Source organism: Geotrypetes seraphini, chromosome 3, assembly GCF_902459505.1.
Source record: "Geotrypetes seraphini chromosome 3, aGeoSer1.1, whole genome shotgun sequence".
Lineage (NCBI taxonomy): Eukaryota > Metazoa > Chordata > Amphibia > Gymnophiona > Dermophiidae > Geotrypetes > Geotrypetes seraphini.
The window spans coordinates 115,583,147-115,597,152 of NC_047086.1; the positions used below are offsets into that span (position 1 = coordinate 115,583,147).

The 14,006-nt window shown below is 45.0% G+C and overlaps 1 protein-coding gene across 3 annotated transcripts in view; it reads left to right on the top strand.

Annotated features, from left to right (window-relative positions):
• Window positions 1-14,006, top strand: part of SUPT3H (SPT3 homolog, SAGA and STAGA complex component) — an 827,513-nt gene that overhangs the window by 652,896 nt on the left and 160,611 nt on the right. For all 3 annotated transcript variants that reach the window (XM_033937114.1, XM_033937116.1, XM_033937115.1), the window contains exon 11: window positions 13,145-13,255. In XM_033937114.1, coding sequence (XP_033793005.1) covers window positions 13,145-13,255 — 111 coding nt within the window. The remainder of the gene's footprint in view (window positions 1-13,144; window positions 13,256-14,006) is intronic.

Consider the following 14,006-nt stretch of genomic DNA (forward strand, 5'->3'; position numbering starts at 1 on the left):
AATTTTTTCTACCTCCAAACCACTCATTTTTGTTTGTGACAACCTCATATGAATGTTCCAGGCCTTTCTAGTTCCAGATCCTGTGTTAGTTGCGCAGAGTTGCTGGTTGAGGAGTGGCTGTATTCCACGGGACACAGAAGAAGGGGCAGAAGTTTCAGGCTCAGCCTCCAGGCTGTCCTCCAAAGTCTTGGAACTCCCGAAATTCCAGAAAAGCTGGTCTAAAGGGAAGAGATCCTGCTTAGATGAGCTAAATAGTGATGGGGTGAAGCGCAAGCATGTAGTGGTGGATGATTCATATCTTCTGCTTCAGTCTGGGGTTACACAAGGAGCTGCAGGTCCCTCAATGCAGGGCTTTTCTGACTTAGTAAGTATTTTATGGAAAGCCTACTTAACAGGACTAGGAAGTACTTTGCTGCCTTCGGAAATGTCTACTCACTTAAGGGGGATCATTCTCCCATGCAGGCATCCCACCTCATATCATGCCAGTTTCCAGTGTCAGTAATCCTTCGGAGCAGGACTGGGATGATTTGAAGTCCCTTCCATGCTTTTCTTATCGCAAGGCTCTCCTGTGATGATTGATGATTTGGGATTCCTGATGGGGTCTAGCAGCCAGGGGGCAGAAGCGGCGATGGATCACAGTGATGATCCCTCCATGCATCGCCTTTTCAGGTCAGCTTCAATTTCTCATATCATTTCTGACACCCTGTCTATATTGAAGCTCAATGCCCAGGAACCCTCTATCTCACAGTGCTCCATCGTGTGTGCCTCTTAAGCACAGACAAACTTCTTTTCCTGCTCTTCCAGGTCTTACCTCCATGGTAACTAACCAATGGGAAGCACCTGAAAGCTCTCTTAAGGTGGCCAAAGCTATGTCTCAGCTCTAACCTATGGCTCCGGACTTCCAGTAGCTGTTTATCCAGCCAAAGATAGACTCCACAGTAACACAGGTGACCAAGAGCACTTCCCTTCCTAGTAAAGGTAGAGTGATGCTGAAGAATGCACAAGACCGTAGAGTGGATACGATCCTGAAAAGACAGTTTATAATGCTGGCTTTGGGTATCGAAGCTGCAGCAACTGCCTCCTTTCTAGTGCGGGCTTGACAGACCAGACTGCGGACAGTTCCCTCAGAGCTTGGGGACTCCTATCTCCACATGTTTAAGGAAAGTGTGGATTATGTGGTTGATGCTCTTTACAACATCATCAGGGTCATGAGTAAGGTTTTGGCTTACGCCATTTCTGTCCATCAGATGCCCTGGATCAGACAGGTGACTCATTCTCCAAGGCCACTCTCAGCAAATTACTCTTCAAGGGCAGATGCTGTTTAGCAAAGGACTAGACAACCTCATGGCCATTGTGGCATATTGTCGCTCCAAAATCCCTTTTGGATAATAGGACCTGTCGCCCTGCTGGGGACGGTAAAGGCAATTTTCATGCCTCTAGGAGATCTAACCAATTTTCCTCTGGCACTCTTCTCAAAGGCCCTATCAGAGGTCCAGACAGAGATTTGGCAGTTATAGGTGCCAGCCCCCTGTGGATTGCCATAGTGGCTCAACCTCTAAGAAGCAACAATGATGCCAGGAAGATGGTTGCTCCTCATATTGTAGGGCAGCTTTCGACATTCTGGAATAAATGGGAACAGATCTCGTCCAACTACTGGGTTCTGGACATTATCATGGAGGAGCACAGGATCAAGTTTTTCCAGTCCCCTCCAGATCTGTTCCTTGACTCCCCGGCCGGATAGCCATTGAAGGAGGTCAAAGTCCAAGCAACAGTAAACTAAACTAAACCTTAAGTTTGTATACTGCATCATCTCCACAAAGATAGAGCTCGGCACGGTTTACAGGTAATTCAATAAATGAGGGAAGGACATAATAAGAAATTAGAGGTTATGAAGAGGATAGCTAGCTTTACATTACAGTACAACAACTCTTAGACAATCATGCTATAGAACCAATTCCCAAAGAAGTATCAGGATCACACAGATACTCTTTGTACTTAATAGTGCCAAAGAAAGGCACAGAATGGAGGCCTATTCTGGATTTGAAATCTGTAAACGAGGCCCTAAAAGTTTCTCGCTTTCATATGGAAACAGTCATTTCCATCTTAGCAGCTGTGGCTCTGGGAGTAGATCGGAGAAAGTTATAATGCCGGTTTATAGGGCACTGGTCAGACCACATTTGGAATACTGTGTCCAATATTGGTCTCCCAACCTAAAGAAAGACATAAAACTGCTGGAGAGGGTGCAGAGATGAGCAACAAAGCTATTATGGAGAACTTTGAATATGAGGAACGACTTAAGAGACTGGGATTGTTCTCCCTTGAGAAAAGGAGACTGCGAGGGGATATGATCGAGACTTTCAAAATCGACAAAATAGAGCAGGAAAAAAAATTATTTACAATGTCCAATGTGACACGGACAAGAGGACATGAACTGAAGCTAAGGGGGGACAAGTTCAGGACAAATATCAAGAAGTTCTGCTTCACGCAATGAGTGGTGGACACCTGGAATGCTCTCCCAGAGGAGGTTATTGTAGAATCCACCGTTCTAGGATTTAAAAGCAAACTAGATGCACTTCTCCTTACGAGAGGCATAGAGGGATATGCGTGACTAAAATTACGCCAGGTGTACACCTAGCTGGGCCTCCGCGTTTGCGGATCGCCAAACTTGATGGACCGAAGGTCTGATCCGGAGATGGCAGTTCTTATGTTCTATCTGGATTTGATGGAGGGATATCTTCACATCCCCATCTTTCTGGCTCAAAGGAGATATCTGAGATTTCATATGCTCCAGTGCAACTTCCAATTCATAGCACTCCCCTTTGGCTTCACCACAACTCCCTGCACCTTTACCAAGCTGATGGTGGTTGTAGCAGCCCACCTTTGCAGGATTGGGTCCAGGTGCATTCTTACCTAGATGATTGGCTGATCAGGGCCCCCTCTCTGGAGGATTACGAGCATATGGTATAGCAAGTGGTGAGCATCTTACATGACCGGGACTGGATAGTCAACTTCCAAAAGTCACCTTCAGCCAACTCAGTGCTTGGCTTATCTGGGCATCCACTTCGACACGGCACAGGGCTGTGTCTTTCTTCCCGAGCCACACAGATTAGGTTCTTACCTTGATAATTTGGGTTCCATTACGATGCACAGGAGTCCAAACTACCTTCCCTGTGTGGAATTTTGTGATTTGCCTGATTTCTGCCTTGGACATTGCCAATGTCCATCTCAGGACCTCTTCTACTGAATTTAAGATTAAGCAGAAACACATTTCAGGAACAGGTGTGGAGGGGGGCCCTAGAGGATAAGGGAATTGAGGGGTACAGATAGGAGTAGAGGTAGGTTATAGGAATAGTCAGGGACCACTACACAGGTGATAGGCCTGATGGGCCGCCGCGAGAGTGGACCGCTGGGCGGGATGGACCTCTGGTCTGACCCAGCGGAGGCAACTTCTTATGTTCTCTTTTCTCTTGGGAAGGTCCTGTAGCCTCTGCTTGTTGCGCTTAGCAGATTGGCTCTTAGTTATTCATATGCTTGATTTATTGTTCACTCTTTGCTCGTTAATTGTTTATTAATCATTTTTCTATTTATTAAGTTTCAGAGTAGACTAGAATATGTTTGTTGCCAAGGAAGTTCCCCATGCTTCTCCTCCTCCTTTCTTTTGTTTCAGTGGAGTTTGATTGTTTTGGTACTAACTGAAGAGGGTGCTGTTCTCCACTGCAGAAGGGGAGAAGTTTCAAGTTCTTTTTTTTTTTTAACGTATGTTTATTAGCAGTGAAAGATACACCACCCAACAGGGCGCAACAACAAAAGTAGGACAACAACAATAGGACAAAAGTAGTCCATGACAAGCGAAAATACAGTAGCAGAGGCAAAGCCTCCCAAACAGATCCCCCCACACAGATACAGTATGTAACAAGTAAAAAGAGGCATCGAGGGCATCGGAAACTAAAGCGATGAAGGACAACAGAAATAGATAAAGCCGCCCAGCAGGGACGGCGATCTCACACCTTTTTATATATTATACAAAAAACCCATGAAAACCGCAAATAACTCACAACACCACTCACACACTGCACCATCCACACCGCTCAAACAGAACACTCATTCCCCCATCCCCTCCCTCCCTCCCTCCTACCCTCCCCCCCATCCCTGGGGCACCAAAGCATGATAGAGAGAAGAGGTAATGGAGTATATCAGGGGTGTTGCAGGAAGAACACAAAATAAAAACTAAACAGGCGCCAGTCCCCCATCCTGTTCTTGTGATGGCACCAAGTCCCTCAGTCTCTCCCACAAGCCAACGTAATGCTGCTTAAGCACACTCGGGGACCTAGCATACAATCGAATTTCAAACTGAGCCACTTCCCGAAGTCTACTCCTCCAGTGGGGTATCGGAGGCAGTTCCACCGACATCCAATAAGTCAAAATCAGCTTTTTCACTACGAGGATAACATTATAGAAGAATCTACATTGAGGGATAGTGAAACCTTGATCCTGGAGGGAGGTCTGCAGACCCAGAAGAAGAAACCCATAGTCCCATTCAACAGTACGTTGCGCAGCGCGCTCCAGCAGGGTGAGAGCCTCCTGCCAGATACTCAATTGGGGGCATTCCAGAAAAGAGTGAAGGTACGTACCTACTCGGTTCTTGCATTTAACACAGAAATCACTATCCCAGAGCCCCAGACGGGCCCCTTGCTGAGCAGTGAAGTAGGCCCGGTGGAGAATCTTATATTGGAGTTCTTGGAAGTCAGCGGACTTAGTGTAAGAGTATAAAGTGCTGAAACAAGCTAAAAATTGAGGTTCGGAAATATCCTGTCCCAAATCCCGTTCCCAGGAGGAGCGCACAAGGGTAAGCACTGATAGGGGAAGAGACGATTTAAGGACTCGGTACCAGTGAGCAAGGGAGTTAGCTATTGGCGGGGTAGCCGAGAAAAGAGTATCCAGAGGACCCTTAACCCAGACCCCATCACCTCCTCTGCGTTCAACATCCCAATAGTGACGCACTTGAAAGTAAGAAAATAAATAGCAAGAGGGAAGGCCCCATGCGTCCCATGTTTGCTGGAAGGATGGGAATCTGGCGGGGGATACATCAAGAAAGTCCTCCATCGTCTCGCAGCCCCGAACCGCCCATTGCTGAAATACTGAGTTACCCCAACCCGGCTGAAACCTGGAGTTGCCTACCAGACATACAAAAGGAGACACCTCCGATGACAGCTGCTGTCTGCGCCGCCACTAGTGCCAGCAACATGGAAAAAATCAATTATTCGACCTATCCTCAAAGATAAGAATGCTAGTAATGAAGACCTATCTAATTTCAGACCTATAGCTAATTTACCATTTTTGGCAAAAATAACAGAGAAGGTAGTTTTCAATCAAATCTCAGATTTCGTAGAAAAAAACCAATGCCCTATACCCTAACCAAACTGGCTTTAGACATCATCACAATACTGAACTCTCATTAATTGGTATGACTACCTCAATCCAATATTTCTTAGACCACCATCAATCAACACTATTAATCTCTATTGATCTCTCCGCCGCATTCGATACAATTGACCATCGACTCCTTCTTGATAGACTCCATTCTATTGGTATTTCGGACCAAGTCCTTTCTTGGTTTACATCCTACTTAACTGACCGTACATCTACCGTTTTCTTTAAAGACCTGCTATCAAAATCTTCATCAACTACTTATGGGGTTCCCCAAGGGTCTATTCTTTCTCCATTACTATTTAATATCTTTCTTGCCCCTCTAGTCACTTTATGTCAATCCATAGGTTTTCAAGTTTTTGCGTATGCAGATGATATCCAATTGCTGCATCCTATAGATACCAATAAAAAATCGGATATTCAAGAGATCGATGAAAAATTAGATCTAATACATAATTGGTTAAAAACAAATAAACTTGCCCTTAATATCAAAAAAACTAACGTGATGTTTTTTCCGTGGAAAGAAAATCTTGAACTCGTTGCTCCTATCACTATAAAAAAATGTCCCCCTTCAAATAGTTAAAAATACAAAAATTCTAGGAGTCACTTTCGATAATAAACTAAATTTTCACGACCACATCAGTAACATTGTTAAATCTACTTTTTATAGATTACGCAGGATTCGATCCATTTCAAAATTCTTATGCCCGAAATCACTAAATATTCTTATTCATTCTCTGGTGATTTCAAAAATAGATTACTGTAACTCTCTTTTTAAAGGAATATCATTAAACGAAATTAAACGTCTTCAAATTATCCAAAATATCTCTATTAAACTCATAACCAAATCAAAAAAATTTGACCACGTTACACCACTTCTGAAAAATGCGCACTGGCTCCCAGTCAATCACCGGATAACATACAAACTCTGTTTACTTACCTTTAAAACTCTTTTATACAAAACCCCAGCATTTATATATAAATCATTAATTCCGTACCATCCATCTAGAACATTAAGATCCAATGAGCAACATCTTTTAACCATTCCATCGCTTAAAATCATTAATACCAGACAGCAATTCATCTTTTCTGTGACCGCCCCACAGACATGGAATTCTCTCCCAATTTACTTACGTATGGAGCAGGACCTCGGTAAATTTAAAAGTAATTTAAAAACCTTCCTTTTTAAAGATGCTTTTAGTAGCCCCTAGGCCACAGATTACATATTATTAAATTATGTTTAATTTATCTTCCTTTTATACTTTTCCTTGTATTGCTTTACTATTCCTAGTTGTATTTTGCTATCCCTTTCTTCCCTATGTTTTTTAAATGATGTTTTAGTTTTTAACTTAATGTCACTATTCAAAGTTTGTATTGTATTGTTTATATTGCTAATGAATGTAATTGCTAATGAATGTATTTTAAATTGTTAATCGCTTTGAAATCTGACTAAGCGATCAATCAAGAGATATATTAAACTTGAAACTTTGAAACATGCCAATCTAAACGGTCGTAAAAAACGAAAGCAAACTAGATATCGCCTCCCGGGATCGTCCTGACGGTGTAATGTATTCATAAAGTGAAAAGGGGAGCTCCAGCTCGCTAGCCAACCCCGGGGAGAGTAACGATAGCACCCTGTATAACCCTCATGGATCCAGCGAATGAGAGACGCTACATTATAAAGCCGAATATCCGGGACATTAAGTCCCCCCAGGCATTTATCCAATGTAAGTTTGGACATCGCTATCCGGGGGGCTCGGGACCTCCAAATGAAACGAGAAATAGTAGATTTAAAAGCAAGTTCATCCCGCCTGCTAAGCCAAAGAGGCATAGTCTGCAAGGGGTACAGAAGTTTCGGAACCAAAACCATCTTTACCAGAGCTACCCGTCCCAAGATACCCAATGGTAGCTCCTGCCAGGCCTGGCACAACTTTCCAATAGCTTCAAGTTGTCGTCGAATATTGGCATTGTAAAGAGTAGGCAGATCAGTACTAAGGTATATTCCTAAATAGCGCATCGGTTTATTCGTGGGTGCAATGGGCAACACCGCATGCCAAGGCTGCGCCGGGCCCCCTGACAGCAATAGGAGTTCCGACTTGCTACAGTTAACTTGTAAACCAGACAAGGCTCCAAAGGCTCGAATCACCGCCAAGGCTCTGGGCAGGTGCAGGGGAACCTGGTCCATATAAAGTAGGATGTCGTCAGCAAATAAGCTGATTTTGCATTCCTGCCCCCTCACCACAATGCCCTGGATGGTCTCATCCTGTCGGACCTTAGCTGCTAGGGGCTCGATAGCCAAAAGAAAAAGGAGGGGGGAAAGAGGGCAGCCCTGTCTCGTACCCCTCTGCAGACCAAAATCCCCAGTCAGACCCCCGTTAATCAGTAAGCGCGCCCTAGGGTTATGATATAGAGCCGTCACCCAGGCCAGAAACTCACCCTGAAAACCACCCCTGCGCAGGACCCAAAAAAGGTAATTCCAGGAGATGCTGTCGAATGCTTTTTCCATATCCAGTCCTGCCACCGCCTCTTGGCCACTCCAACCCACCCTGTCGTGAATCGCGCCCAAGACCTTCAGCAAATTCATAGAGGCGTAGAGGCCTGGTACAAACCCAACCTTGTCTGGATGAATAAGATCAGGTAGAAAACGATTCAAACGCCGCGCCAAACTCACGGCCAGGAGTTTAATGTCCTGATCTAGAAGGGAAATGGGACGAAACGACCCCACCAGATCCGGGTCCTTGCCCGGCTTTGGGAGCAGAACTATGTGGGCCATATTATCCGGAAAGGGGCCTCCCATCTCCGCTACCGCGTTATACATTTCACTCAGGGGTTGCGCCACCAGGTCCTCAAGAATCCGATAATATTCAGGTCCAAACCTATCGGGACCTGGCGCTTTCGGCAGTTTGAGAGACCGGATGGAGACGCGGAGTTCAGCTTCGGATATAGGTAGGCTCAGCGATGCAGCCTGATCCTCCTCCAGGTGTGGTAGAGATAGGCCCCGGAAGAATTCCGCGAGAGCAGTCTCATCCAACGGGCGTTTACCATACAGGGTCTCATAGTACCTGACAAACTGTTCTGCAATTTGGCTCTCCCCCTCATGCCGAGTTCCCGTAGTGTCGCGGATTGCAGTGATGAGTTGGCATTTTTTATACGGTCGCACTAGGTTTGCCAGAAGTTTCCCTGTCTTGCCCCCCCCCCCACCTATGCATATTATACCGTTGAAACGCAAGTGTCCGTTCCGCCCGCTGATGAAGTAAAATCTCAATGCGTTCTCAAATTTTCTTATAGTCCAGTCTATCGGATTCCGACAGAGAGGAGATATGGGCCCTGCGGAATTGGTGTAGCTGACGCGTAAGCGCTAGAAGCTCTGCTCCCCAAGCCCGGTGTTTGGCAGCCGTATATGCGATCACGTGCCCTCTCAGGACTGCCTTGGAGGCGTACCAATAGGATACCGGCCCTATCTCAGGAGTATCATTAGTGGCCTGGTAGTCTACCCAACACGCCCGCAGGTAGGTCCGAAATTCCTGATCATGGTACAAATGCAGCGCCATTTTCCAGGAAGAAGCCTTGCTGCCCGCTGCAAGGGTCAGAGTAAGATCCACGGTGGCGTGGTCAGAAACCGTGGATTCCACAATCTCCGATCTAGTAGCCCTGGAGAACAGCCGTTGGTCAAGTAAGATGTAATCCAGTCGGGCGTACACTTTGTGGACATGGGAGTAAAAGGTAAAGTCCGAATCATACGGGTGCAGTGCCCGCCAGACGTCCACCAGGCCTAAGTGCTGTGCCAGAAATCCCACCCCCTTGTTGTCATGGTCCCTCAAGCTGCCCCTAGGAGGTTTGCAATCCACCCCTGGGTCTGCAGTGATATTCATATCTCCCCCCAAGATCACCTGGTAATCTGGGTAAGCCGATACCATGGAAAGAACTGTGGAGAAAAATTTATGACAGTAAGAGTTCGGGGCATACAAGTTACAGAACAGCAGCTTTAGACCCCAAACCTCCCCCAGGATAATAACATATCTCCCCTCCCGGTCCGTTAATTGTTTATGCAGGACAAAGGGCAACCGCTTGTGTAGCAGAATTGCTACCCCCCGCTGTCGACCCCCAGAAGTGGAGGATGTAAACATCCCCGACCCAATTTCTCCGCAATTTGGAATGTTCAATCTGAGTTAGGCGGGTCTCCTGCAGAAAAGCCACATCCGCTTTCAAATTACGCAAGCTCGTGAGTATGCGAGATCTTTTAACTGGGGACCTGATGCCATCAACGTTAAAGGTGACAACCCTTAAATCAGCCATAGCATAAAGAGGAAAACAATATACTTCGCAAAAACCCAGAGGAAAACATCCCTCCGAGAGCGTAAAGATTCATCCATTCTCCACCAGCCATACAGGAATTGCACATGTGCAAGAATAACAGATAGGCGCAGACGAAGCCTCCCAGCTAAGCTTCGCCGCCCTCGGTAACCCAGTGCCCCAGAGGCCAGCAAACCATACCCCTACACAACCCCCCCCCACACACATTCCTGACTCAAACACAAACCCCCAGCATCCCATCTCCCCCCTCCCCACCCCCCCCATGCTGAGCCCTCCCAGCCAGCATACATACCCATATGTACCCCCCAGCCTATCCGGAGACCTCCCCCACCCCCAGTAAACTCCCCTTCTGCATCCCGTAGGACCGCACATCCCAAAAAAAAAAAAAAAAAAAGGTAAAGCCAGATTCGCAAGGCTTTAAGCACTAGCATAATAAAGTCAGTAACAGATCCCTATCAGGTGCTGAACAAGGTCTATAGGTACAGCCAAGGGGTAGTTACAATGGCCAGAAATTCCACCACCGATTCCGTCGCAAAAGATCCACAAGGTGGGACATGGTGCTGAGGTGGTATAAGAATCCCAGCAGACACTGGAAACAAAGGCCCGGCACATTCCTCCCAAGCGAGTCCTCCGAGGCAGGGTTGAAGCAGGAAAAAGGTGGTTCCACCTCTGTAACCGGGGTCTGTCATCCCCGAACCTTGTATGTGAAAGTAAGTAGATAAGTGTCAGCCCTACGGTCCAGGCTTCAAGTGCTCACAGCTCAGTCTAATAGGAAACGCAGAAAGTAGATGGTAAAGGCACTCTCGCCTATTACGTCAAGCAGGCAGTTTGGCTAGAAATGCCTTGGCTTCCTCTCCGGTGGTTATGTTGAGGGTTTTGCCTTCATGCCATATCCAGATCTTTGCTGGGTAAACCAGGGCGAACTTGATTCCCTTATTGTGGAGGTCCGTGCAGAAGGGCGCCATGGTCCTGCGCTGGGCCGCCACCCGCACAGAGTAGTCATTGAAAAGGAGAATCCGAGAGCCTTTGTAATCCAGGGCCCCCGCCCTGCGAAATGCCCGGAGAATCATCTCCTTTTCCCTCCAGCAGGCGAAGCGGGCTATAGCAGTCATCGCTTTCCCCCCTCCGCCGGCCTGGCTCCGATGCGATGGGCTCTCTCACAGGCGAAGCCCTCGGCGCCCCCTGCCAGGTCCAGGCGTTCAGGTAGCCACTTACTAAAGACGGTATACAGATCCTGATCGCTTACCGTCTCCGGGAGCCCGACCATCCGCAAGTTGTTTCGGCGGCTTCTGTTCTCCTGTTCCTCCAGGGAGGCCAGCAACTCCCGGGACGTTTTTTTCAGTTCAGCCACCTGGGTGGTTAGGCCCGCACACGTGTCTTCCTGGTTGGACACTCGCTGTTCCACTTTGGTGAGCCGTCGGCTGTGGGAATCAAATTTCTCGTTCATCTCCTCCACAGCCGACTGAATCTTATTGAGCCTGTCCACCAGCGCCGCGGAGACTGACCGCGTGATGTCAGCGATCCAGTCTCCGGCGGGTATGGTAAAGTTAGCCGGTTCCGCCACCATCTTGGAGGGGGGTGAGAGAGGGCTTATCCCGGGTGCCTTTCGCTGTTTTTACTGGTATACCCCGTTCCGATGTACCCGCTTAAAAGGATCGCCGGAGAGCAGGAAGTAGTCTCCGATTGAAAAAAATCATGCAGTCCCCGTCCAGGTGCAGGAGAAGCTGATTTTAGCGTGGTTTATATGTCCGTGGGGCAGGAGCTCTCCGATCGCACGTCTGCTCAGACAGGCTGCATCACGTGACCCTCAAGTTCCTAAAGTGATACTCTTCTGCAGTTCGCGGGAAATGGGAATCAACAGCTCAAGTACCGACTCCTGTGTGTCCTAACAGAACCCAGATTATCAAGGTAAGAACCTAATCTGTCATTTGGGTGGGGTATTGAAGGAATTACTTGCGGGTACAGGTGGGAATGGAGGAGATTAATTGTGAGGATGAAATAGTAGTTATGGGGATAAGTGGAATTTCTGACCCTATGTAACTCTCAAGTTTTATTAAAATTTTGATGCATCACAATATCATAAATTCAAAGCGATTTACAATTAAAAAACAGATCTCGATTATTAGCTACAACAAACGCACGGACTTTACAGACTTATACATAGGGGAAATGGGGAGAACTATAATAGGCATAGTAAAGTAAACATAAAAGGTAAGTACAATGAGAGGGTAAGAATTTTTAAAGTATAATTAAAAAAATAAAAGGAAACTAAAAGAATTTTAGTTTCTCAAGGCCTAGGACAAAAGAAACAAAAATTTCTGCAACGAGCAGGATCAATAGAGAATCTGGCAAGGATTATGTCTCAAAGGCATCCTTATACAGCCAGCATTTTAACAGTCCTTTAAATTTACTTAGCAATTTTTCTTCTTTAATAAATACTGGTAAAGAGTTCCATATTCTGGGCGCAGTAACAGCAAAGATCATATCTTGTCTAGTATTTATTATTCTAAGCGATGGAATTACTAGAAGATTTTTGTCCTCTGATCTCAAACTTCTAGTTGGAGTATATGGAATAATATACCTTTCTAGGAATGATGGAGCTTTAGTTGTTAATATTTTGAATGTTAATAGTGCTATTTTAAAGGAGATTCTGTGGGCAATTGGTAGCCAATGATCTTCTTTTAGGAGAGGAGTTACGTGATAAAATTTTTTTCCTATTCGTTATAATTTTGATCTCTTATCTTAAAGGCGATTAAAAGTGTGTGCATTGTTCTGTGTGATAAATCTATGTGTACTTCTAGTCAGGCAGAAGAATGCAATTTTCAGACACGTCAATTTACTTTAGATAATGGCTATGAAAACATATCTCTTGTGGTTTGAACATTGGTTCACAATGCTACTGCATCTGTAGGATGGAGGAGTAACTTAGTGGTTAGAACAGTGGGCTGAGGGAAGCCCAGGATTGTAAACCATCTAGGGACAAGGAAATACATTTTACACCTCACATTGAAATTCTGAAAAGGCCTGAGATAAAATCCAAATCCCTTTCCCTTTGTGCATTAAGAATGAGTATCTTGGTGTCTTTTAAAAGTAGTTTTGGTTTTGGTTTTTTTCTGCACTACATTGAAACTGGACTTTCATTTGCTTCCTGTAATAACATGAACAATTTAAGTAAATAATCTAGCCTTCTGCATGTCTGCTAAGGAGGAGTCATGTAAAAAGTCATCTTTGATTTGCTAAAGGTATATTTTTTTCTAATATAGTGTATGACAGAAACAATGTGTTCCCAGAAGGAAAAAAAGAATAATAGGACATTTTGAAAAGGTTTTTAGTTTCATATTTTATGCACTGTAAGCCTATGTGTTTTTGATTTAGCAAAAATTTATGTGTTTTTCTGTTGCAGAGTGCTGCAGCCTGTGGTATAGAGACTCAAAGCAGTGCCATCCAGCCCAGCCACATCAGAGAGGCCGTTCGGCGCTATGGCCACAAGATTGGCCCGCTTTCACCATTCACAGTACGTAATAAGAGCTATAAAAAGTTATATTTATAATCTTCAAGAACTTTGATATTCAAGTGGTCAAATGAAGAAGCGCTGGAATTGTTGAAAGCAATTTGTGGGTTAGCATAATTTTCTTTATAAAAGTGGCATAATTCCCTTGGGAAATAAAACTCAGTAATTTCTGACTCAATTTGAAAGGATAAAATCTTCTCTATATATAGATATACATGTATATATATTTTTTTCTCAAAACAGAAGTGCTTCATTTTCTTGAATTATTCCTTCTTGCTCAAAGTTTGGATTTGAAGTTAATTTAAAACTGCATGTTTGAGGATACTGTAAGGGATTTTGCATTCTGAAGTTATTTGCACTCCTTGAATTAACGAGAAGTTCAGCTGATATGTGATGGATTTAATGATGTTAACCGGATCTTTTCTTCTGAACCCACTTTCAACTGCAGTAAAATACTGTACAATTGGTATGTTTTTGGAGTGTTTGTATATTTTCCTATAGCGCACACATATTCCTACATAGCACCATTTGAGAGCTGTTAAGGAGGAGATGCAGAAGGACTATGAGCTTCCCACTGAATGCATTTCTTGTCAGGTTAAATGGTTTTAAATATTGAGCAGCTAACATTTATGTACTTGGAATTAGTTACCTTAGCAGGGTTTAAAAAAGGTTTGGGTAATTTCCTGAAAGAAAAGTCCATAAGCTATTATTGAGATGACTTGGAGAAATCCACTGCTTATGCCTAGGATAAGCA